Source organism: Poecile atricapillus, chromosome 24 (genome assembly GCF_030490865.1).
Source record: "Poecile atricapillus isolate bPoeAtr1 chromosome 24, bPoeAtr1.hap1, whole genome shotgun sequence".
NCBI classification, from domain to species: Eukaryota; Metazoa; Chordata; class Aves; order Passeriformes; family Paridae; genus Poecile; species Poecile atricapillus.
In genome coordinates this window covers 5,619,837-5,645,651 of record NC_081272.1, presented here as the reverse complement: position 1 = coordinate 5,645,651, position 25,815 = coordinate 5,619,837, and the positions used below count along the sequence as shown (strand labels likewise).

At 58.5% G+C, this 25,815-nt stretch overlaps 1 protein-coding gene across 12 annotated transcripts in view; it reads right to left on the bottom strand.

Annotated features, from left to right (window-relative positions):
• Positions 1-25,052, bottom strand: part of MACF1 (microtubule actin crosslinking factor 1) — a 146,191-nt gene extending 121,139 nt beyond the window's left edge. For 4 of the 12 annotated variants that reach the window (XM_058856353.1, XM_058856359.1, XM_058856354.1 and 1 more), the window contains exon 1: positions 1,836-2,218. In XM_058856353.1, the coding sequence (XP_058712336.1) occupies positions 1,836-1,938 (103 nt within the window). In that variant the 5' untranslated portion in view covers positions 1,939-2,218. Of the gene's footprint in view, positions 1-1,835; positions 2,223-24,897 lie in introns of those variants that run through there. The other 8 variants (XM_058856360.1, XM_058856361.1, XM_058856365.1 and 5 more) reach the window with 6 other exon arrangements.
• Positions 25,053-25,815: the final 763 nt, after the last annotated feature.

Here is a 25,815-nt window from a genome sequence, read left to right as displayed (position 1 = left end):
GGTTTGTAATCCTCCATCCCACTGATGCCTTTTCCTCCCTGGGATGGCCTTCTCCTCTCTGAGATGGCTTTTTGCCATCCTTGGGAGGGAACCAGGGCGTTTCATGTTGCCCACCAGCTCCTGGATTAAAGCTGGGAAGTGGCTCCCAAACTTTCTCCTGCTGTTAAATCCAAAGGAATGCAGGAGACATCAGACAGGGATGATCTTGCAGAGATCTCCAGGATCTCTCCAACACTTTTTCACTCAGTGTGAAATGGGATTAAACAAGAGCCAGCCATGGGGTAAAGGAGGGGTTGGTTACTTTAAAAACTCCAAATTTTTAAGGATTGAAACCCAGTGTTCTCCCTCTTAAGCAAGCAAAAAACGAGAATGCACAGGGGGCTTTTGAGAGGGGGGGGATATGCAAAAAAAATCTGGCTGGCTGAGGAGCACAAGGTATTTAAAACATGCTGGCTGCCAACTTGAGAGCTGACATAATCCATCATGACAACAGAGCCAACAGGGCAGGATTTACGGAGCCTTTCACCCAGGGAGAGGAAACGGAGCCTGATTCAGCCTGGAAGAATGCACAAGAGATACCTGCGGTGGAAAAGTATCCAACACCCGGATATTTAATGAGGGAGACACCTGAGAGGTGGTGATACAAAGGAGAGCAGGGCAGATGCTCAGCAGAGCTGGGTGAGCGTCAGAGAGAGAAAAACCTGCTGCAAAATGATCCTGGTCTTCCAGGATTGGGCTTTATCTGCCCTTTTCTGGGAAAAAGCGTTGAAAGAAAACAGATGCGGAATATACTCGCTGCTGCAACATTTACTCCAGGATTTTTTTCCAAAACAGGTGGGTTTGGGGGTGGGAAACATCCCTCTGAGTAGGATGAAGCAGCAGGTCAGCATGGGGAAGAGATATCCAGTTGGGAAGCATCCAAGAAGTCCCCAAATGGAGCCAAAAACATCCCTGGACAACACTGCCCAGGCACGGAGATTAATTAAGTGGGCAGGACAGCAGGAGGAATTGCAGCGAGGCTGGGTTTAGTGGGTGACAGGCTGCATTCTGCATGTTTGTGCAACTCCCTCCCCAGTGGTTCAGAGGAGGAAAGGAAGAGGAGTATCCCAAAGCAGCATCCAGGGAAATGTCTGCGAGCGCTGCCCGGCTGCGCAGTCCCGCCCCTTTGCGTGGAAAAAGGGAAAGAAAAGAGGGAATCGGTCATGGACGCGGGGAAAGGGCCCCAGGAGGAGGCACAGGCGAGAACAAGCACGGCTGGGAAGAAAGAGCGAGGAATCAAAACAAACAAATCCCAGGGGGAAAAGGTCGGGACAGAGAAGGAGCTGCCGAGACCTCGTCTGGGGCCTGGAGCTATTCCACAGCCCTGTAACGAATCCTCGCCCTCCTTGGGCGGTCATGTGCGAGCCCTATTTTGGGAAACTGAGGCAGGGTCAGCCTCAGCTGCTCGGTGAGGCTGTGCCAGCTCCAGGAGAATCTCCCAGGGCTGAGTCTTGCCGGTGCTGGTGTCACGGAGAGGGGTGGGAGCCACCGGGGCAGAACCCCAGCCACGTGTCGTGGGATTGTGCCAGACAAAAAGCAGCTTCATCCCCAGCCAGACCCCCTCACCCCAGTCACCCCCAGCCCCACATTAGCCAGGAATGGGTGCTGAGGGCAAATTTAGGCGCTCAAACCTCTGCCTCCCCCTCCTCACATGGGTTCAGAGCCCACTGAGGTTCCCCACGGCCGTGTCCTCCTCCCTCCTCCGCACGGCCACGTCTGTCCCCGTCCGTGTGGCTCCTGGGGAGGGAAAACAATCCGTGTCCCTGCTCATGCCGGCCATTTTAGCACACCCCTACCTTCCCTGCTCCGGCTCCTCCAGTACAGGACACCGGCGATGCCCAGGACGTGGCTCAGGACAAAGGCAGCGGGTGGCAGATAGGAGCTCTCCGAAAGAGGCATCGCTTCCCGTTATCCCCTTATCCCAAGCCTGTCTCCGACTTTCCTCCTCCTGCTGGAGCTCGGCATCGCCGGGAGGGTGAGGGGATGGCTGAGCCTGGAGAAACTTCCAAAACTTCCTGCCTGAGCCTCTGCCTGCAGCTGGCTGTGTCCCCTGGAGCTGGCAGAGCTTGGGGACAGCCAGCGCCGCTGGCACCGGGAGATTTGGGGTTGGGTAAAGGGAGAAAAGCGAGCGTCAGGCCGGCTCTAACATCTTTCCTCGGAGTTCTCGCGGCCAAACTTCGTCGTCCCCGTCTCCCCCTCCCTTTCCCAGCTCGGTGGGGAGAGACGTCATCTCCTCAATATCCATTCCCAGCCCCGCTGGAAAGGAGCCGCAGCCCAGGGGATATCGGCGGCAGCAGCTGCCACGCAACGTCCCCGTCCTCACGGGGGGCTTGGGACAGGCACAAAACCTCAGCTCCCCCCTCCAGGACGGGTGACAGGCAGCAGTGTCCCCTGCCAGCAGACAGCCAGAGATGCCAAGGGCAATTGCTGACACAGAGGCAGCAATTCCAGGGCTGTCTGCTCGCAGGAAACTCTGCCCAGCGGTGACAAAATTTGGGCATCTGGGAGCTGAGGACCACAAGCACATCCCCATCACCCTCCCTGCACGCTCTGAATAATGTGAGGAAACACCCCAAAAGATGCTCTGACAGCAGAGGTTTGTGCACTTCCCCACCCTTGCCCTGGCTGGGTGTCTCGTTTTGCCCTCAGCATCGCAGAGTTTCCAACCCAGCCCCATTTACCAACGATTTGCACCGAGCTGGGCAGGATTACTCAGGATTTTGGTTTGCACCATGCAGGGCACGGTTACTCAGGATTTCGGTTCTGCACCGAGCTGGGCAGGGTTACTCAGGATTTTGGTTCTGCACCGAGCTGGGCAGGGTTACTCAGGATTTTGGTTCTGCACCGAGCTGGGCAGGGTTACTCAGGATTTTGGTTCTGCACCGAGTTGGGCACTTTTACTCAGGATTTCGGTTTGCACCATGCAGGGCACGGTTACTCAGGATTTTGGTTCTACACCATGCTGGACACGGTTACTCAGAATTTCTGTTCTGCACCGAGCTGGGCAGGGTTACTCAGGATTTTGGTTCTGCACCGTTTTGGGCACTGTTACTCAGAATTTCGGTTGTTTTCAGAGATGTTTCCGCTGCTGACGGTACCAGGAACGACCCAGGGAAACCGAGAGCAGGCGGTGCCTCCCCGGCCCCCCTGATGTTGTAACCACAAGCAAACGGGGTGGGGAGGCTCCCACAAAGCCTGGATTGATCTCACAGCCGCTCACGTCCCCCCTGCCAGCTCCAGAGGGAGAAACTGGCTCTTGGGTAGAGGTTGGAAGGAATTAAAGACTTGTTTTTCGCCATTCCTGTCTCCCAAGGGCTCAGACAAGAAGGGGTTGTTGTGCTGAGGTGAGGATGGCACAGAGCAGACCTGCAGAGCATCAGCCTGGCTCAGGATTTCCTGGTGAGAGAGCCAGGAACCCCAGCTCAGGATTTACTGAGCAGGAGATAGAGCTCAGCACTGCACCAGAAGCCACCCCACAACTCCTGCTCCACATTTGGGAAACCCCACGAGACCCAGGGTTTCATCCAGGAGCAAACAGAGATTTCTATTATATTTATAACCCTGAGCAGTTGCTAGTGTGCTAGCCAGGCACACAAAGAAAAAACTGCACCAAGCAAAACCTGACAGACTCAAACATTGCCTGAAACATTCCAAAATCTGCACAATTTTCCCAGAGAAGCTGTGGTTGCCCCATCCCTGGAATTGTGTCCAGCCTGGCTGGACAGGGCTTGGAGAGCCCTGGGGTAGTGGAAGGTGTCCCTGCCCGTGGCAGAGGGGATGGAATGAGATGATTTTTAAGGTCCCTTCCACCCAACCATCCCATATTTCTATGATTGATTCATTCCCTGGGGTTTCCTGCAGCCCCCACATCTTTTGGGACAATGAGATGGGTGATAAAAAAATACAGAATTACCCCGGGGCTCGGCGCTGTTGCAATATATTCTCCAGAGCTCCATCCCTGCCTGGATATAAAACATCCTGGCATAGTTTTCCTCCCAAGACATCTGCTTTCTGTTAAAGCTGCAGGAGGAACGACCCACCACCAGGCAGGCACCATAAATGGGCCCCGTGGTCCAACCTGAGAGGGGCAAAAAGCCTCCTGCAAGGCAGATGGGAGCTGGAAATGTGATGGAGCTGGGATGTGCCAGTGGAAAAGGCTCCAGGAAGCAGGAGCTGGTTTCCCACATCCCCTCTTACCCCTGAGCTGGAGCCATGGGGCTGCTCTTGGGTTTCCTGGGTGTTTCCTGCATGGAGGGGATGATAAAATGCACTGAGTGCTGCCAGTGGCTGGAGAAGGCACTAATAAGTCTTAATATAGAATATTTTTATATTTTTAAAATTTATTTTATATATTTTTATTTATTTTATTTATTTGTATACAATTATATTAATAAATTAATATCTTATATATATATATAAAGTATTCATATATTAATCTATATATAATCGTGTATAAATAGATGTTTTTATTTATTTTTACACATGGTATATTATACATAGTTCCATTAAACTATATATAAATATAGTTTGTTTTATGTTTTATATTAGTTTGTTTTATATTATATATTTATTTATATATATTTGTGTAATATGTTTTATATTATATTCTTATATTATATATTATATTATATATTATATATAATATTGTGTATAATATTATATATTATTATATTATATTATTATTTATATTATTATTTATATTTATATTTATATTTATATTTATATTTATATTATATATATAGTTTGTTTTATATTTATACTGTTTAATGGAATTGTTAGAATGCCCTGACTTGGAAAAGATCCACAAGGACCACACAAAGCCCAAGTTTTTAATATATTTATATAAATGTATATTTCTATCAATTAATATCAATAATAATTGATATCAATAAATGCACTTTGTTGCACCAGGACACCCTGGGGATTCCTGTGATCCCAAATTCATCCAGCTCAGTCCAACACCATCACCCCACTTTCATTTTCCCACCGCAGGAAGCTGATGGGGGAGGAAGGAGGAGGCTGATTTGGGGTGTCAGGAGACAATGTCGGGTTTTGGGGTGACTCTGGCAGGCTCTGGGGACCACCCAGCCCCGGATGCGGCCCCCACACCCTCCCCTCCCTGCCATGGAAACCACCGCGAGCACCCAAAACACAAACAGCTCATTTTTAGTTCCTCGCAAGGCGGCTCCTCCCGGAAAGGAAAGGGGTGGGGAGAGGACGCTTCTCCCGCCCGCGCAGGAATTTGGGGAGCGGAGAGACTCTGTCCTCCCACTCAGGGGTCCCCAACTTGCAGGGCAAATCCTCGTTCCACGGGGTACCCTGGGCAGCATCACCCAGAAGGGTGGGTTTGGGGTTTGGGGTACCCCATGGGGCAGCATCACCCAGAAGGGTGGGGTTTGGGGTTTGGGGTACCCCATGGAGCAGCATCACCCAGTCTGGGTGGGTTTGGGGTACCCCATGGGGCAGCATCACCCAGTCTGGGTGGGTTTGGGGTACCCCATGGGGCAGCACCACCCAGTCTGGGTGGGTTTGGGGTACCCCATGGGGCAGCACCACCCAGTCTGGGTGGGTTTGGGGTACCCCATGGGGCAGCATCACCCAGTCTGGGTGGGTTTGGGGTACCCCATGGGGCAGCATCACCCAGTCTGGGTGGGTTTGGGGTACCCCATGGGGCAGCATCACCCACAAGGGTGGGTTTGGGGTTTGGGGTACCCCATGGGGCAGCATCACCCAGTCTGGGTGGGTTTGGGGTTTGGGGTACCCCATGGGGCAGCATCACCCAGTCTGGGTGGGTTTGGGGTACCCCATGGGGCAGCATCACCCAGCAGGGTGGGTTTGGGGTACCCCATGGGGCAGCTGGGGGGATGCAGACCCCGGACCCCCCCTCGCTCTGCCCGGAGCTGAGTCACGCCAAGCTTTGGGTGTCCTGGGCTGTTCCTCCCCCCTCCATGTGAGTAATGCTCAGGCGACAGAGATCAGCTCCCGGCTCCGGCATCTCCTTATATGACCGGAGAAGCTGCGGGGCAGCGTCACACGGGAGCCGGGCACAGCCCCCGCGTCCTGCCGGCTCTCAGGGCACTGAGACACGGCCTGGCACCGCCACCGGGATGCTCCTTCATCCCCTGCCTGCCGTGGCCTCGCAGAAGGCAGCGAAAGGTCCGTGAGCTGCGGGCAGGGCGGCGTGTCCCGGCCCCGGGAGGTGACAGCCAGGTGGCACTGTGGAAACGCCGGAGCGGGCATCGCTGCCACAGCCACAGCCAGAGCCGGGCATCGCTCCGAGCCTCTGCCCGCACCCAGAGTCAGAGCCGGGCATCGCTCCGAGCCTCTGCCCGCACCCACAGCCAGAGCCGGGCATCGCTCCGAGCCTCTGCCCGCACCCAGAGTCAGAGCCGGGCATCGCTCCGAGCCTCTGCCCGCACCCACAGCCAGAACCGGGCATCGCTCCGAGCCTCTGCCCGCACCCACAGCCAGAGCCGGGCATCGCTCCGAGCCTCTGCCCGCACCCACAGCCAGAACCGGGCATCGCTCCGAGCCTCTGCCCGCACCCACAGCCAGAATCGGGCATCGCTCCGAGCCTCTGCCCGCACCCACAGCCAGAGCAGAGCATCGCTCTGAGCCTCTGCCCGCACCCAGAGCCAGAGCCGGGTATCGCTCCGAGCCTCTGCCCGCACCCACAGCCAGAGCCGGGCATCGCTCCGAGCCTCTGCCCGCACCCACAGCCAGAGCCGGGCATCGCTCCGAGCCCCTGCCCGCACCCACAGCCAGAGCTGGGCATCGCTCCGAGCCCCTGCCCGCACCCACAGCCAAAATCGGGCATCGCTCCGAGCCTCTGCCCGCACCCACAGCCAGAGCCAGAGCCGGGGCTGAGCATCGCTCCGAGCCTCTGCCCGCACCCCACCGTGCCCACCCGGCCGGGGGTGCCCCCAGAGCCCCCCACAGCCAAGGCCAGCGAAGCCCCTCTGCTGCCTGCAGCAGGAAAAACCGCATGGGAACAGCCAGGAGTGTCCTGGAGCAGCCGGGAGTGGCCTGGGGGAGCCAGGAGTGTCCTGGAGATGCCAGGAGTGCCCTGGGGGATCCAGGAGTGCCCTGGGGGAGCCAGGAGTGTCCTGGGGAGCTTCTCTGCCCCAAAGGATCACCGGGGTCACCCCACGCTGCCCACGAACCCCAGTTCCCACAGCAGCTGAAGTGCTGAGCCCGCACAAAGCCGTGACTGCAGGAGCCAGGTTTCCTGCCGTGCTTCCTCAGCGAAGCTTTTCCCCTTTCTGTTGTTTTTTCCTCCTTTCTGGGAGCTTTAGGAGCAAATCTCAGCCAGTTACTGAGCGGCAGCGGATGAAAATCGACCAGGAGGGGAAGGGGAGCGCAGGTTTTGGATCAGGGGTGCTTTGGTAAATCAAAGACAGCTTCACCCAGGGGTAGGTCCCGCTCTGGAGTGGGTCGAGGAGTCTGTCTGGGCTTCCAGAGGGGCTGGATGGGGGCACAGGGCTGGAGCAAACACTGTTCCTAATCCTCATTGCTGGATCCTAATCTCAGCATCGCTCAGCTGAGATCACTCCCCCCATCACCCAGATCCCAGCTCTTCCCCCCCGCTGCACAGCATCACACCCTCCTGGCAAAACCACAGCAAAGGCGGCTGCGGACAGACAGACAGACAGACAGACAGCTCAGCAAGGCACATCCCCGCACGTGCCAGGGCACCCCGATCCTGCCGGCAAGCACGGGCAGAGCCCCGGCGGGGCGCGGAGCCTCGCTCCACCCTGCCCGCGGCGCCAGCAGCCTTGGGAAAGGAAAGCCAGAACAAAGATGACGTTTCTTCTGATCCGGGCTATTAAAAACAAGGTGGAACGAGGCGGGTCAGAGCTCCCGACGCTGCCCGGCTCTTCGGCTCCGGCTCGCAATCTCCTCCCGCTGCCGGTGAATCAGCGGCCCCGGCGTGTGCGGGCACAGCCGCTGAGCCCCGGCCAGCCGGCTCCTGGCACAGCGGGCACATTCCCCAACATTTCCTTCTGGCTTTCATCATCCCCCAAGAGGCCACGTTCCCGCTGAGAGGGACAGGGAGAAGCGCCGGGGGTCCCGTGCTGGCTCCTGGGCATCGCCACCCAACTGCAGCGCTGCGAAAATTGGGATGGGGGTAACAGCAGCACTCTTGTGACCCTGGAAAAACAACGTCCCAAACACTGGGGTTTGTGCAAAGAGGGATTTTGGGTCCCTCCGTTGCTCAGGAATACCGGGAGCTCAAGCTGGGCTTTATCTGGATTAACCAGAGCAGCTCCATCCCACCCAGGGCTGGGGGGCTGTTCTGCACCGTGAGGGCAGCACAAATCAATATTTGCCTGCAAATCTCTCACAGAGGAGCTTCCAAAGGTCAGCGAAATGAGGGGAGAGGGAAGGGGCTGGGAGGGAACCTTGGAACACACCCCCCCCTAAGGCACCATCAGCGGTAAAATCGGAACTGAGCAAAAGGAAGCTCCGGTGATAAAAATGGAGATGTTCCCTTTTCCAGCAGACGTCTGGGCACCAAAATTAGAATATTATCTTTTAAAAAAGACAAGAGTTCCCTTCCCACAGCAGGGCTGACAGTGCTGCATCGGGGGGACGTGGGAAAGCACCCCAGGATCACCTTGCTGTGAGATACAGAGGTGGAGGGCAGGGCTCCTGAAAAGTTGGAGGCAAGGCTGGAAGCAAACATCATTCCTGTGGCTTTCATCCTGCAAAGGCAAACAGCTGAGCTGGACAGCCACCTGCTCATGACTTCATCATTTCCCAGCAGCATGAACTCCTGCTGCTGGGCTGGAGGGCAAATCCCCCAGCACACCAGCAGTTACGGGCCCTAGGGGAATGTGACATCCCAACGGGGGCTGTCCAACTCCAGGGAGATGGACAGAGCCAGCAGGAGAACCCAAGGCCTCGAGAATCTCAGAAATAACTCAGGAGCCTGTTCCCTTCACGGCAGGATCAGGGAGAGGCTCCCACATCTCCTGCAGGATGAGCAGTCGGTATTCCCAGGGCATCACTTTCCTTTCCTCGGCTGGGATTGCTTTTTGGTGTCCCAGATTCAGCAATTTTCCCGGGGCACCCAGAGCCACCAGCACTTCCAGCCCTGCTGCCCAGCCCTCCACGCATCCCCCAGAGCGACCCCAGCTCCCTGACACGCATCCCTGGGCAGATCCTTGCCCATGAGCCACGTGCACACACTGCCAGCCTGAACACATCTCATTCCAACTCTTTCCAACACCGCCTGGCCTTCGGAACTCTCCCTCCAGCCCGGGTGCGAGCGTCACGCTGGAGGGGGGGTGATCTCACCGCTGCTTTCCCAGCATAACAAACCTCCCTCCCCAAGGCTGCCGGGATTCTGCTGACGGAGCAGCTCAGGCATTATTTCATCGCTTCCCACTTCTCAGAAGCCTCCCTGTGCCTTGTCACCCCTCCGAGGACGCTGGCAGCGCCTGCTGATCGAGCCATGCCATGAAATTCACGTAACCCCGGAAAGCACCGAACCCCACGGAGCTGGCACGGACTCGGTGGCATCGTCCTGCATGGAGAGGGCAGCAGGGAAGAGGCACTGGAGGCACGGATAAAAGCTCCACGGAGCCATCCTGGATGCACTTGGAAATGCTGGGAGGGAGGGAAGAGGTGAAGCCGGTGCTGCAGGTGAGGAGGAGGGGGATGAACAGGGAAAGGAACAGCAAAGAAGAAAAGTTTTCTTCTCCCGGAAGAAAACACCGCGGGCTCTTCGGGAGGGAGCAACAGCAGCCCTGGGCTGAGGAAGGCTTGCTCGCACACCCACGTGCAAGAGGACACACACGTCTGCACGCCTCACCAGGGGCCTGTGCTGACATGAGAGGTGGCTTCTTTCCCAGGCCGGGGGAGGAGGAGGAAGGCGATGCCATCTCCGGGTCCCTCCCTGCCCCTCCGGCCACGGGGACAACGCCACACACCTCCAGAGAGCCTCTCTGCGGCTGGGTAAACACCTGCTCCCGAATTCCCAGCACATCCCGGCAGCTGAGGGAGAAAGCCACGAAAAAAACAAGTCACCAACAACAAGTTACCAACAACAAACAAGTCACCAACAACAAGTCACCATGAACAAGTCACCAACAAGTCACCAAAAACAAGTCACCAAAAACAAAGAAGTCACCAACAACAAGTCACCAACAAGTCACCAAAAACAAAGAAGTCATCAAAAACAAAGAAGTCACCAAAAACAAAGAAGTCACCAAAAGCAAGTCACCAACAACAAGTCACCAACAAGTCACCAAAAACAAGTCACCAAAAACAAGTCACCAAAAGCAAGTCACCAAAAACAAGTCACCAAAAACAAGTCACCAAAAACAAGTCACCAAAAGCAAGTCACCAAAAACAAAGAAGTCACCAAAAACAAGTCACCAAAAGCAAGTCACCAAAAAACACACGCCCACCATGAGATCTGCTGGAAACCCCCACAGAGGGGATGGCCACAGCCCCGTCCTGGAGAGCAGCCCAAACCCCAAATCCTGCACCGGGAATGCCTGAATGCTGGAGAATCCCCCCAAATGAAGTCTCATGCCCCAGCCCCTCCTGGAGGAGCCGGAGCCCGCTGTGGTTTGGGGCTCAGGGTGCAGAGCTGCTCGCTGAGCCCAGGGAGAGCCGTGGGGAGCCGGATCGGAGCCGCAGCGCTGGGATCATCCCCGGCAGCTCAACTCTGAGCTTTGCACTTCCCACAGCGGGGCTTAGGGAGCAGGAAAGCTGGAGGGAGGAGGGATGGCCGGCATCAAAACTCCTTTTCTACCGGCTAACAAAAGAGCCGGTGTCTCCTCAGAGAGGCTCCTTATTCCAACGCCAAGCGGAGGCTGCTTGGCAGCGGGGAAAGAGGGAAATGTTGGGCTAGTGGGAACTGGCTGGGCATTGTTTGGGGGATGCTGTGTTTGCACAGGCCCCACAACATGGGGGTGTTGGGGTCAGAGGGGTCAGGGCTGGCCTCTCCCATGGGTACGGCCACCGGCTCTGGTGGCCTCGTCCTGCTCCCCACAAATAAAGCACAGAGGTCACTACCCAAGGTGCTGTTAGGAAGCTGTGGGTTCATCCTGCCTCATCCTGCTCCCCACAAATAAAGCACAGAGGTCACTGTTCAAGGTGCTGTTAGGAAGCTGTGGGTCCCCCCCTTTCCTCTGCTTTCAGCTCCCCAGGTGTGCCCCGAAACCCAGCTCAGGGTGTCCCCACCCTCGCCACGCCGGGAACACGAGGACGGCAGCGGTGGAGCCGGAGATGTACAAAGCCTCCTCTGAGAAATGGAGGTCAAAGAGAAGGAAGCAGCCGATTCCCTCCTCTTCCTCTGCAGATGGAGGGCAAGCAGCAACCTTGAGCCCTGATCTCATTAGATGTCCCAAACTAAGCAGTGTGAAACCTGATTAGCGCCGGGCGGGAGGCGGGTGAAGGAGCGGCAGCTTGTCCTGCCAGCCAGCCCCAGCACCCTGCCTCTGGAGAGGGGGGGTCTGACAAGCAGGGCACCCACAGCTGCCTCCCCACAGCACCCAGGACCTGGTCCTGGTCCTTCCAAACTCCATCACACCCCAGGTCGTGGCTGTGCTGTGCCCTCAAGTGATGCTTCATCCCAGCCGCTCCCACCAGCTCCCAGCCAGTTGGCCTCAGTGTGCAGCAGCACAGAGAAATGTAGGATTAAAAAAAAGGGGGAGGCAGGAGCCCAAAACCTCTGTTCCCTAGAGACCTGCTCTCCTGCAGAGAAACTTAATCCTTGTTAAAAAGCAAATGAAATAATCCAGTTGCTAACACTGCTCTGGCCGCTCCGTCCAAGCCCCAGATCCGCCAGACCCCTCCAGCCTGGCCCAAGCCCAGCAGATTCCCTCAGCAGGGCTGAGCCGGACTTCTCTGGGGCTAAAACCATCCCTGGCACCACAAAGCTGTGCTGGGAAAGCTGTAAATGGACAGAGATCCTCACTGAGGGCACAGCCTGTGAGTGTCCCTGCCTGGCAGAGCTGCCCAGGGGACACCTCAGCTGTGCTGGGGAAGTGTCCCTCACCCTTCTTCATCCTCACACCGAGGGACAAACCGCTGGCAGAGCCAAAACTCACCAGGGCCTCCACCCAGGGCAGCCAGGGAAGGTGTTGGCCTTGGATCTCTTATCACACCCGGCCACCTTGGGTGGCCCCGTCTGCTCCTCGGGGAAGCCACCGCGCGATGGGACGAAAGCAAACGGTGACAACAAGGGGACGAGCTGTGGCACACAGCAGGGCAGGATACTGCTCCTGCTCCGATCCCACACATCCCTCAGGCACCAGAGCCAGCACATAACACCCAAATCCCTCCTTTTTAACAGCAGAAACTCCGCAGAGCTGCGAAATTCCTCGCTGGGGCACAGGCACCGTGGTGAGGTGACAGGAACAAGCGTGGACCCACTCCTTGGTGACGGGGGAAAATCTGAGCCCGGTTCCCCTGGGGAAAGCACGTGGCAGCTCCAAGGTCAGATGGAGCCAGATTAGCTGGAAATGCACGGACAGGGCCGAGGAGATGCCAGGTTTGAGCCGGCTGCCAAGTAAATAACAAAACTCCTCAGAAAGCGAAACCAGCCGGCCTCGTGCTCGCTGGTAAAATTAACCCAGCAATAAATTTGTAAGCAAATGTGTTTCCTCAGCCAAGCCCGAAGGATCTGGTCATCTTGGGGCCGTGACCGGCGCTGCCCTGGGAAACTCAAGATGGAAAGTGTGTGGAAAGTCCAGGTGACCCCACGCCCACCGGGGCAGGGTCCCTCCCGGAGCAACATCCTTTGTCCCCAGCATGGAAACTGGGATCTGGCAGGGCCCCCCAGCCCCATCCCAGCTGGGGGCACTGGGATGCTCTCCAAGCCCCTTGGAGGGCTGACAGGGATGGATGCTGGCACCGAGCCGGGGGTCAGGGGCCTGGACTTACACACACGAGCATTTACATATGAAACACTCCCAGCTCCAATATCCGCTGCTGCCTCCACCTCCCCGGGGAGATGAATAGAGATGAGGGGGGGAGAAGGGAAAAGAAACCTCTCCAGCAATAAAACCTTGTTTTCCTCCAGCTCTGGCCAGCCCTCCAGCTCAAGGGCAGGCTGGGCTGGCTGTTTGCAGTGCTGGGAGCACACTCAGATCCATGGAAATGCCAAAGAGTGACAGCAGGATGCACGGCACAGCATCCTCACGCCAGTGAGCACCACAGAGCCCTGTGGGCACCCCTTTTGTGCTTGGATGGACAGGGAAGCCCCCCAGCAGCGTGAAAGGGCTCCAACTGTGGCCTCCTTTGGCCTCCTGCAAGCACAGAATGCCAGGTTTGGTTGGAAGGGACCTTCAAGGCCATTTCATCCCCATGGGCAGGAACACCTTCCACCAGACCAGGTTGCTCCAAGCCCTGTCCAACCTGACCTTGGACACTTCCAGCCTCCACCCCTTCCCTGCCCACACCCCCCCTGAATTAAAGCCACAAAGGGCTGTGGTAAACACAGCTGGTGACAGACAAAGTCAGCATCACGGGGTCTAGAGGCAGCAAAACAGACCAAAACCCACGGATCTGGCTTCTCGGGGACGTGCCACCCGCCTTCCCATGTCCTTGTTCCGGGCTTGTGGGAGCGGAAAGCGCCACGAGCTCCGGGATGTGGGAGCCAGAGCAGGAGCCAAGGCTCCCAGCAGGGCTCTGGGCAGCACCTGGAGAGGGGAAGGCTGCCAGCTCAGCTCCTGCAAGCAGTCACCTTGTAAACACGATTAATAATGTCATCTTGGCTCCCCGCGCCTTGCTCTCGCGGGCAGGACGGGAATTGACCGAGCTGCAGCTGGAGACGGGGCTCAAAGCTCCATGGGAGAGCCTCAAAATGTATAAAAGGGCTCAGTGGCACCCAAAACCAGCACCCAAAGGCAGCCATGGGGCTGCTCCAGCTGCCAAGGGGCCGGAGATGGAGGGGCCAGAGCTGGCCAGCACCCCCGGCACACCCAGCAGGCACATGGCCACTCAGGGCTCCTTTCACTTTGATTCCCAGTGCCAGCTGCAGCCAGGCTCAGGAAAAATTTATGATGGACACCACGGCAGCATAAGAAAGTGAATTATATTCCTCCCAGACTCGATAACTCAGGGCAGCTGTCAGCACAGAGCTGTGGGATTAACCCTTCGCAGCGGCGGCGGTGGCATGGGAGGGTGGGGACACTGCCAGCCCGCTGCTGACAACTCCCTTGGCTCCCTGCTAAATTAAACATGGAATTGATTCACCTTTGTTATACAATGGGATCAGCTGGTAAAGCCCAGCCGAGGCCTCGATGTAAAAAGGGGAGAGTCAATGACAGCATTGTTGGATGACAGGCGATGGCATTCCAGGTGCCTTCTGTTTTCCTCACCTCTCCTTCTAGCACAACACCTGCAGCAGGATGAGGCTGGCTGGAAATTCCAGAGGAAAAAAAAAGCTCCTCTGACAGCAGGGAGGATAAAAAATAGAGAAAGAAAAGGGGAGAAAAAGCATTCCCAGAGCAGCAGGTAAACCGAGCTGCTCTCCGCGCTTGCTGCTCGTGACAGCGGGACAACGGCTGCCTGCCCCCAGCCACCTGCCAGGGGCCAGCCCAGCACGATCGGGTGTCCCAGCTGGCTCTCCTGGGACAGCCTGAGAGGCAGGAGAGGGCAGAGAGCTGGGAATGAGCTCTAGAAAGAAGGGAAGTGGGAAAACAGCAATCTGCACCCGGGTGCCACCGTGCACCCGCAGCCACGCGGCGAAAACGCCGTCAGAAGAGCAGGATCGGCCCCCATCCCATGGGAACAGGGGGATGAGGGCTCCCCTGGAGCAGGAATTCCAGCTCAATTCCCTTCCCAGCTGTTATTTTCCAAGCAGCTTCCTCAGGCTCCCTGAGCTGCTCAAGGCTGGGCCGGCCACTGCCCCAGAGCTCCTTTGTGCCCAGCTCCAAAGCCAAGGAAAGGACAAAAGAGGGAAGTGAAGCAGAGCCCTGGAAGCACCACCCCTCCCTGGGAAGCCAGCAGCTCCTCCAGCAGTGCCTGGAGAGCTCCATCCACCTCCGTGGCCAATGGGTGACAGATGGTGGCACCCAGCCGGAGCCGCCACGGGTCACAAATACCTCTCAGGCTGCCGAGCCCACTCAGGAACTTCTTGTACTTCTCCAAATTCATCTTCCAGCCGAGCCCAGCCCTCTCCTCAGCCTCAGCATCGGGGCACCCACAAGCTCCAGCCGCTGTCCCCGGCTCAGCATTCCCGCTGGACTCCTCTCAGTCGCCCTTTGACCACTGGCACTGTTTCCTTATTTGATGAAGCACAGCAAAGCTTCCCAGGGCTGAGGCCACCCCCCTTTTTGTAAATGAGCCCAGCAACTGCCCCTCACCACCCCCAGGCATCCCTCATCCCACCCCTCCACACAGAGATTGTATGTCCTGGGGATATTTCCAGCGTCTTCAAGGGAATTGGGAGGGGAAGGAAAAAAAAAACCCGATGGGATTTAAGGCTGGTAGGCAGGAGAGGAGGAAAACACAGGCAGATCTATCCCTGTGGGAAAAGCCACCTTGGATTGACACCAGGGCGACAGTCTGGGAGAAGCCATCAGGAAAGTGCCATAAAATGTTGGGAAAATGGGCCAGGTGAGACCCAGGAGCAGATGGGGAGCAGATCCCTCCCGTCTCTGCCCCCCGACACTCGCCACATGCTCACCCCGCCCCGCCTGCGAGGCACACACAAAGCTGAAAAGGAGATTTACTGGTTTTAAAGGAATTTTTTGGCAGCAGGAACCAGCCCAGAGTGATCCAAGGGGATCCAAGAGCCTGAGCTGCTCATTGCTGCCCTTCAGCAGGACTGGTGTCCACCGGGCACGGAGCAGGACTTCTGTTAAATCAAACAATAAAAGCAATAATGACAATGATAATTATAATAATATAATCATCAGCAGCAGTGTTGAAATGTGCTGTCGTGGAGGTGGATCCTGCTCTTCCCATTCCCTCTCTGGAAAGATCCCAGCAGATTGAGCAAGACCCACCACGCGGTGCAGGATCATCCTGCCTGGGCTCTCACACAGCATTTGAGCTCTGCCAGAGGAAGGGGAGAGAAATAGAGCAGGGATGTGCTGCAGGAGCCAAATCTCCCCCAAAAAGTCTGGGGAGAAGCTCCCTGAAACTCAGGGCAGCGAGGAGATTCCCCTCACCCACAGGCACGTGAATCCCTGGCTCCTTCACCAAGATGCATCCCCAGAGCGAGCCACGTCCCATGGCAAATTACCCATCAAAATATTCACAAAATATTTTATAAATAAAAATATTAATAAAACCAGAACACTGATGGAAGCAGCCCCGTGTCCAGCTCCTCCACAGCTCCAGGACAGACGGACACTCCTCCAGGGACAGACACACACCGGGGGTATCGCTTTGCATGGTGAGCAGAGCAAACCCAGCGGGCCAGTTGCTGCCTGTGCCCCTGACAGCTGGGATCCAGGGAGCCAAAAAATCCCTCTGGGAGCTCCCAGAAAATGGGGGGGCAGGTGCTGAGGTGCCTTCTCCACACTCTGATTTCCCCCAGCACCCTCTGCACCCTGCTGGGATGGAGGTGATGCTCATCCGTTCATCCCAGCAGGATCCAGGAGCTGAGCCAGCCACCAGGGAGTGGCCAAATGATTTAGGATTTAGGATTTAGGAGCTGGGGGTGCACCCCTGGCATCACAGGGCCATTCCCAGCCATCCCCCTGCGCCCGCCGGCAGCAGAATAGAGAAAAAAAAAGTTGTGAGAAGCCAAGTTGTCACCACTAAAAATAGCACAATGGAATTTTCCTCTAAAGGAAGAAAAAAAAAGGGGGGGGGAGAAAAAAAAAAATCATCCTGATCCTTGCTGACAAAGGGGCTGTGAGAAGGAAGGGTGGGAACAGCCCCACGGAGGGGACATGAGGGGACATCAGGTCCTTCCCATCCAGCACCACCAAACAGGCACGGAGAGCTGAGCCCATCACGGGGGGACAGTGAGATCCCCCCTTATTTCACTCCATCCTCTCCCTCCCGGCAAAGGGGAGAGCCCAGGCCCCACCAGGGTGGCCACTGGACAGGGCGAGCAGGGAGCTGCTCCGAAATTCCAGCAGCAGGAGGGAGATGCAGGGAATTCAGCCTGGAACCCACTGAGCTCCCCCAAACCCTGCCATGGTGGGGAGAAGGGCAATTCCCTCCTCCCGTCCCGAGGGGGTTAATGGGAAGCGGGTCTGACGCCACCAGATCCCATCCCAAAGCATCCCAGCTCCTTCTCCTCTCTGCTGGGAACGCCAGGAATTCCTGGAGGAGGGAGGATCGCTCCAGCTGGCTCAGCCAGCACAGAGACTGAGCAGGGGGACAGCCAGGGGAGCCCCCAGCTCCCCCAACATCCAGGAATCCCAGATCTCCCAGCACAGCAACTGCCCTGGCAGCAGGAACGAGAAGCATCCCAAGCAGCCAGCCAGGATGAAATATCTCCACAGGCAGCAGCGGCTGGAGGCGCCTGCACTGAAACCCCCAGTGCCACCCTTGGCTGTCCCCACCGCTGTCACCCCGGGGCTGGGGGGATGCTGGGGGACCCCAACACCCCAGGATTGGGGATGGGGATGTCCAAGGATGTGGCCAAAGCCAGGGAATGGAGGTGTGATCCTGGACACGCCTGGGGTGCAGGGTGGATTATTTAGGGACAGCCTTAAGGCTACACCCTCACCACCCTGGCGAGCCCCCAGCGGGGTCACAGGGCCACCACCAGCTGTCCCCAACATCACCGTGTCAGCTGCACACCCCTGAAGCAGAGGGGTGGTGCGGGGGGCACTAATTAACGCTCATTAGCTGATGAGGCACGTGCGGAGCGGGACCACCGGGCTGGGAACTCATCCTGACCCCGCTCCACATGGAAAGGAGAGGCTCCCACAGGATGGATCTACCAGGAGCAGAACTGCCCCAAGGTCAGCTGGAATCTCCCAGCACTGGATACAGTTTCCTGCAGGGAAAAATAAGCTGCTGGCAAAAGCATTTCTGTAGGGCCACAACGGACCCGAATAACGATTAATAAAAGTCAAGATGAGTCTCACCCTGACGGGACACAAAAATCCCACTGGGATCAAGGCACAGCTCCATGGCTGGGGGGAGCAAGGGCAGAGACAGAGATTTGGAGAAGGAGAAGGTTTCAATCCCAGCTGTGCCAGGATTACACCCCCAACCCAGGCAGGGGTCCCAGCAGAGCTGGAAGAAGGGGAAAAGGCTCCCAGCAGAGCTCACGGTGGGCAAAAAGGAAGCTGGGAGAGAACACAGCCCACACAGGTGCTGCAGATGTGCAAAACACAGCACTCATCACCTGTGGGAGGCTGGAAAAGCTTCCCCAGCATCATTAAAAAGAGCTCATCCGAGCAGAGGAGGGCAGGCAGGGCGCGCTGGGACTCACCGGAGGGAAACAGGGCTCAACAGGAAATGAAAAATGGAAATGCAGGCTTGTCACGCACAGGAAAACAACAAAATAAACACAAGCGTGGCCTCCCAGCGCCCGGAGCTCGCTGGCTCCTGATGAACAGCGGGTGACAAAGGGACACTGCAGGGAGCACAGAGCCTGCAGCCACACCTGGCCCACCTCTGCTGGGAGCCACAGAGCCAGGCTGGGCTCTGAGAGGTGCCAGGGAGCTCCAGCCCGTCCTGCTGGGATCAGCATCCTGCTCCTTCCTCATCTGCAGCCTCCCAAACCGTCCTGCCCCACAGCCCCCTCCTGCTTCCCCTCCTCTTCCAGGAATCTCTGGGCTTATCTGACCCAGAAGCAGGACACACATCTCAGATCACATCCAGGACTCATTTTACCGTGTCCACGGCCAAACACACACCAAATCTGATCACTCAGCCTCCCGCCCCACCACACATCCCTGCGGGAAGCTGAGGCTGGAGGATCCCCCTCCCCGGCCCCCCAGCCGGGTGAGATCCATCCCAACACACAAAACCCCACGACATCAGCTTGGATGTGAAACTTCCCAGCTTATTAACACAAGAATCCTCCGTGCAGGGAACTTCCTTGGCGGTTTCCCTCTCCAAGCTGGAAATATCCCCAGCCAGGGCAGTGCTGAGAGGTTAAATCTGGATTTTCCTGGGAGAAAGAGCATGTGGAAAGAAAGGGAGATCTCAGGGAGAGCATCCAGCAGGGATGAGGGGTGTGCTGGGGAGATCAGCTCCCTGCCTCCAGCACCTGCCAGCACCGGCTCTGCTGGTTCCCACCCCACCCCACCCACAGCCGGGATGGGATGGGATGGGATGGGATGGGATGGGATGGGATGGGATGGGATGGGATGGGATGGGATGGGATGGGATGGGATGGGATGGGATGGGATGGGATGGGATAGGTGTGAGCAATCAGGGGTGTGGAGAGGAGCCGCTCTGCTGGTCCTGCCCATGGAGCTGGGAGGCTTCACCCAGTGCTGGGGGGGCACAGCAGGGGTGACCAGCCCCAGTCAGGTGTCCCCACTCCTGGCCCCATCCCAGGTGTGCCAGCACCCCTGCACTGCCTCTCCCCAGGGCAGGATTGCCTCACCTGCCTGGAAAACTCAGCTGGTGTTGCTAAGATCCACGGAGCCTCCACGGCAGAGACACCCTGGGCACGGCAGAGCCACGCAGAGGATTGGGAAGGGCTGGATTGTTGGAGCTCAGGGAGTGGGGTCCCTTCCAGGGCTTCCCTGTGCTGCTTCCCAGCTGCTCCATGCATCTTCCTGCTACCCCAAGCCTGTCCCAGCCCTCCTGCTCCAGCCTGCAGGGAAACACTGCCCCGTGCAGGAGCCAGCCAGGCTGAGCCCATGGCCAGGCAGGGCTCACAGCCCCTCTGTGCAGGAGGATGGAGCTGTATCCAGAAATCCCAGCATGGACCAGCTCCTTCACAGCCACCCTGAGCTCCAGCACTGCCTCTGTCCCTGCAGGAAGACAGGAGGAACTGGAACCTGCAGCACCCTGCTGCTCCCACAGCCTGGATTTATCCATTTCAGATCCATAAAAAAGGCACTTATCACCCGGATATTCAAACAATGGTGTTAAGACACTTTAAATTTAAATAAAACCTCTTGTTTTACTTCCCTCTGGGAGGTTCCTTGCCACTGGCATCAGCCACGGTATGTCCAGAGCAGTCTAAACTTAGCTGACACAAGCAAGACGAGCCTGGAAAGGAGGTTGGCTGGGACCCAGCAGACGGAGGTCAAAGACTCCAGTCTCGCCCCGAAGCATGAGCCGGGAAGGAAAAGGCTTCACGGGAAAGCAGAGCTGAGGAAAACAGGCAGAGAGCAGCCCCAGCCCTTTCCAAAGGCGGCTGAGAGGAGATCAAAGCCTTCCAGCACAGCCCCGCACACCGGCGGGCACCGCCAGGCCACGGTGCCAGCGAGGTACCACGGCTCAGGCCACCCTGCAGCCACCCCCTGCCCTCCCAGGGGATCTTCTCCCTGGACCAGAAGCACGTGGGGAAAGGAGGAGAAGCAGCCAACAGCCCCAGGAGCTGTGAGAGCAGAGCTCAGGCACGGTTCTGGTTCATTAGCGGGGCACCAGGACAGCCGCAGCTTCCGCTGATGCCGGGGATGCCGGGGATGGGGGAGGCACGCGTCTCCCTGCCAGGCAATCCCAACCTCTGGGCTGGGCCTGGGATGGCTCCACACACAGAAACAGCAGGGCCAGCTGGGGTGGGTCCTGTCACCTGCAACATCACCAGCCCCTCTTCCCCCCTGGCCAAAACAAACAGGAGAGAAACAGCTCCTGGCACCGAGCGCTGGGGCTCCAGCTCCGACACCCAGGGCTGCCCCAGGCTCCTTCCTGAGCCCCCCTTTGCCTCTGGTGCCCCCCTGCCACACAAGCCAATGACTCCCACACGTATCACCCCAAAAAAAGTCAGGGTTGTTCACCCAATGATGGAAAATCCCATGGCTTCCAGCCCAGCTTCCCCCACTCCTCCTCTGGCCAGGGACTCTCCACTCCAAAAGTGGAACTCGGCCAGCCTGAGGGATGAAGAGGAAGAAGGGCTTCCTCTCCCCCACTGAGGAGTCACCACCACGCCACCAGCCCCAGCAGGGCTCTCACAGGCCACAGAGGCCTCGTGCAGCCCACTCAGCACCAGCCAGGAGTGATGTTTATCCTCGTGGGATGGATCTGCCAGCAATCCCTGGCATCAGGAGGTGGCTGCACACTGGGAGAGCTGCTTGGCTCAAGGAACAAGGCACCTCCGAGTCCCCAGACACCTCCAGGTGCATTTGTTGTGGCACAACACCAGCCACAAGAGGCAAAAAAGAAGGTTCTTCAGAGAGGGGCATGGCCAGGAACGCCACCCACCACCCAGAAGGTTCCAGTCCCAACTGGAATGAATCCTGGTTGATTCACACAAGGGTTCCCCACCTCTCCTGCCCACCCCAGGGTCTCCCAGTCCTTGGGAGGTTGTTCCCTCCCTCACTGAAGCCAGGTTACTCAACCAAGGTGACAAACCACCTTGTGCTGTCCCAATCCAAACAAGCCAGGCCACGTGCTGGGCACCACGGAGCAGGCAGAGACAGCACCAGGAGCAGGGAAAAGCTTTTGAGATGCCACAGCTCCAAGTTTTCTACCCCCAATCCCAAAAAAAAACCCAGTTAATTATGAGAAAGAAAGGATTTCACCAGGATTGATTAGTTAATGTTTACAGCACTGTGAGCAGGGGAAGCATGACCTGTGTTCTGAGCTTGGCAGAGCTGCCGGCACCCTTGAGCTGCCGGACATCCCGGGGGCCACTCAGCACAGGGCCACGATTTCCATGTGCTCCTCCTGATTTTCCAAGGGGACAGTGAGGGTCAGTACCCCCCATGCTCAGCACAGGGCCACGATTTCCATGTGCTGGTTCCTGATTTTCCAAGGGGACATTGAGGGTCAGTACCCCCCCATGCTCAGCACAGGGCCACGATTTCCATGTGCTCCTCCTGATTTTCCAAGGGGACATTGAGGGTCAGTACCCCCCCATGCTCAGCACAGGGCTGATTTCCATGTGCTCCTCCTGATTTTCCAAGGGGACAGTGATGGTCAGTACCCCCCATGCTCAGCACAGGGCTGATTTCCACATCCTGGTTCCTGATTTTCCAAGGGGATAGTGAGGGTCAGTACCCCCCATGCTCAGCACAGGGCCATGATTTCCATGTGCTCCTCCTGATTTTCCAAGGGGACAGTGAGGGCTGGTATCCCCCAAAACACGATGGGAGGCTACCATGGGAATGGAGAGTGACCTCAGCTGCTGGGCCCTGCTCAGGGTGACAGTCAGGCTCCCCTTCCTGCCCAGACCCCCAAAGAGAGGTGTCCAAAAAGCTCCACCATCAACATCACCCCCGGTGCTGACGCCGTCGCTCCCACCGAGATTCGCGGCAGCGGGTCCCGGCGCGTGCCGAGCCACGGCGATCCAGGGATGAGGCAAGAGGGGCTGGAATCCCCATGGGGAGCCAATCTGCTGGTGAAGCAGAACTTCAAACTGGTGAAGGTGGTGGCACTGGGGACCTCCCAGCTGCAGGTGTGGGGCTCTTTCCAGATGGGACAACCCCGAGGATGCCGGCGGCTGAAGGAAGCGAGAGCCAGGGAAGCGCTGAGACAGCACCGGCGTCACCACCCCCAAAATCCCTACTTTTAGCCTCATCCTCTGGTGGAAGCCACCCCCTTGGGAGCGGGGCAGAGCAGGTGGGTGCCCCCGCAGAATGAATCAAACGTCCTCCCCCGGCAGCCCCGGGATCCGGAGCATCCCGGCGAGCCCCGGCGCCGCAGCGCTGCGGCACAACTCCCCGGCACCCCGCTGCCGAGGGTGGGTGTTCTTCGAAAGAAAGGAATCACGGGGATCTGCCAGCTGCTTCACTCCTGCTCACCAGGGAAAAGCAGGAGTTGCAGCCTGCTCTGGGACCTTCCAGCTCTCCTCGACTCCGGACCTGTCCCGGCTCGCTCGACAGCAGAGGCCTCGCTGCTCAAATTGGGATTTTTTAGGGTATTAAGTGGTGCTGGCTGAGAAATACATTTGTAATCCTGGTTCTGGCAGTTTCAGGTTCTGGATGTGGCAGCTTCAGGGTAGCCACCAACACCACAGGACTCCCCAGTCAGCCCTCAGCAGCCACATTTTAGAGAAAACTCTGTGTTTTTGCAGGATTAAGAGGGGGAGGGGATGAGCCAGTGGAAAACTTGCTCTGGACAGGAAAAACCAAAGGCTTTACAGGAGCTGCCGTGGGGAATAACAGGGAAGAGACAACACATTCACCAACTCAGACACAAACAACCCAAAGTGGGGCTCCCACTCAGCCCTTGGAGCGCTGCTGGGATGTCCTGGGAAGGGGTCAAAAGCAAAGGAAAGCTTTTATGGAGTATAAACACTCGTTTCCCCTACACCACAAACAAGCTCCAACAACACCCAGCAGGGTATTTCCAGCTTTCCACCATATCCCAGCACGAAAATCAGGTATTCCCTAGAAAAACTCCTTCCCAGAAGAACCCAATTGCTCATGGAAGGCAGCGACAGCCGGAGCAGGGAGCGGGCAAGGGGAGCCCAGGTGCCAGGGGTGCTCCAGCTGGATCAAGCCCTGGAATTTCCATTTCTTTCCTTGGAACAAAGCAAAGCCGACGCAAACAGCAGCTCCTTCTGTGCCAGCACCGCCATCTGCACCTCCACGTTGAACCCAACTACATCAAAGAGGCTTTTTAATAATAAAAAAGTTTGTCAAGTACTGGGACGAGCCCAAGTCACGTTTCCCAGCGCCTTTCCAAGGCACCCGAGGAGGTTTCATTCCCTGCTCCCTGCGGAGGCTGCGCGTCTCTCCCACCTCTGGGATGTTTGAGTGGCACCCCCTGAATCAGGGAGCCAGGGAATCCATTATTCCCCTTCCTCTGCAGGCAGATAGGAAAAGGAAACAGGCACTGCAAGCTCCTGGCTCCTCTCGGCCCGGCCATCCGCATTTCCAAGAGACTTGGCTGCTAAACTTATTAAACGGAGCACTGGGAGCCCTGTGGGGCTGGAATCTGGGCTCCAGGACAAGCCTAGCACTGCAGCGGGGAGGAGGAAAAAAAATAAATAATAATAACAAGCAGAAGAATGGGAACGCAGACAGCTGCCGGGGATGAGCCGCTGCCATCAAAACTGCACACTCACTGCCGGTACCGGCACCGGCCTCGGCAGCACCTTGGCCCCTCATCCCTGCCCGGCTCAGCCCCCGGGGACACGGATGGGTCCCCACGGCCCTTGTGGCACCGCGGGTGAGGCCACAGGGATGATGAGGGATGTCGCGCTGCTCCGAGCGGCGGGGAGCCCGGCTGGGATGCTGGACACCCCATGGAAGGGACCCCAAAACTCTGGGAAAGGCACCCAGGGCTGCCGAGCGCCCAGCAGCCCACGCAGGGAGCAGGGACACGCCAGGCTGGGGACAGCGGTGCCGCTCATCCCTCGGGCACCCCACGCAGGGAGCAGGGACACGCCAAGCTGGGGACAGCGGTGTCGCTCATCCCTCGGGCACCCCACGCAGGGAGCAGGGACACGCCAGGCTGGGGACAGCGGTGTCGCTCATCCCTCGGGCACCCCACGCAGGGATGCTGCCGCACGGGCAGCCCACGCAGGAGCCGCGGTACCCGGGAACCCCACGCAGGGACAGCGCTTCCCCGCACAGCCCACGCAGGAAGCCGGGGAAGTCCCGCGCTGGGGACACTCGGATCAGGACACCCCACGCGGGGACACCGCGATCCCCGAGGATGCTGCCCCAGAGCATCCAGCGCTCCGGCGGTGGCCTCCGAGAAAACACGGGGAAAACACCGAGAAAACACCGGGAAAACAGCGGGAAAACACCGGGAAAACACCGGGAGAACAGCGGGAAGGTTGGGGGAAGGCTCCGGGCCGGGGGCCCGGCGCGCTCCAGGCCCGGGCGCGGGCCCCGGCGGGCGCGGTACCTTTGTATCGCTCCAGCACATCCTCGTAGGCCTGCACGAACTCCTTCTCCTGGCTGCGGTTGGCCGGGAGCAGCCCCGGCACGTACCCGGCCATGGCGGCCTTTGTGCCCGGGCTGGGCGCAGCTGCCGGCGGCGCGGCCAGGACCCGTCTGTGCCGGGGCCGCTTCCGCCGCGCCGCGCCCGGGAGCGACCCGCCCCGGGACCCGCCCCGGGACATCGGGATCCGCCCTGGGACCGCCCAGGGACCGGCCCAGTGACACCGGGACCCGCCCCGGGACCGCCCAGGGACATCGGGATCCGCCCCGGGACCCGCCCCGGGACATCGGGATCCGCCTTGGGACCGCCCAGGGACACCGGGACCCGCCCCGGGACCGCCCAGGGACACCGGGACCCGCCCCGGGACCCGCCCCGGGACATCGGGATCCGCCCTGGGACCGCCCAGGGACCGGCCCAGTGACACCGGGACCCGCCCCGGGACCGGCCCAGCGACACCGGGACCCGCCCACTGCCACCGGGACCCGCCCCGGGACCGCCCAGGAACCGGCCCAGTGACACCGGGACCCGCCCAGGGACCCGCCCCGGGACATCGGGATCCGCCCTGGGACCCGCCCACAGCCACCGGGACCGGCCCAGAGACACCGGGACCCGCCCAGGGACCCGCCCAGGGACTGGCCCAGCGACACCGGGACCCGCCCACCGACACCGGGACCCGCCCAGGGACCCGTCCCGGGACCAGCCCAGCGACACCGGGACCCGCCCAGGGACCCGCCCCGGGACCGGCCCAGCGACACCGGGACCCGCCCTGGGACCCGCCCATCGGGGGGACACGCTCTTGGGTCGTGCCCACGGACAGGGACACGGCCCCGGACCCAGCCATGGCTCCCGGGACCCCCCACCGGGCCGGTAACCGCCCCTGGG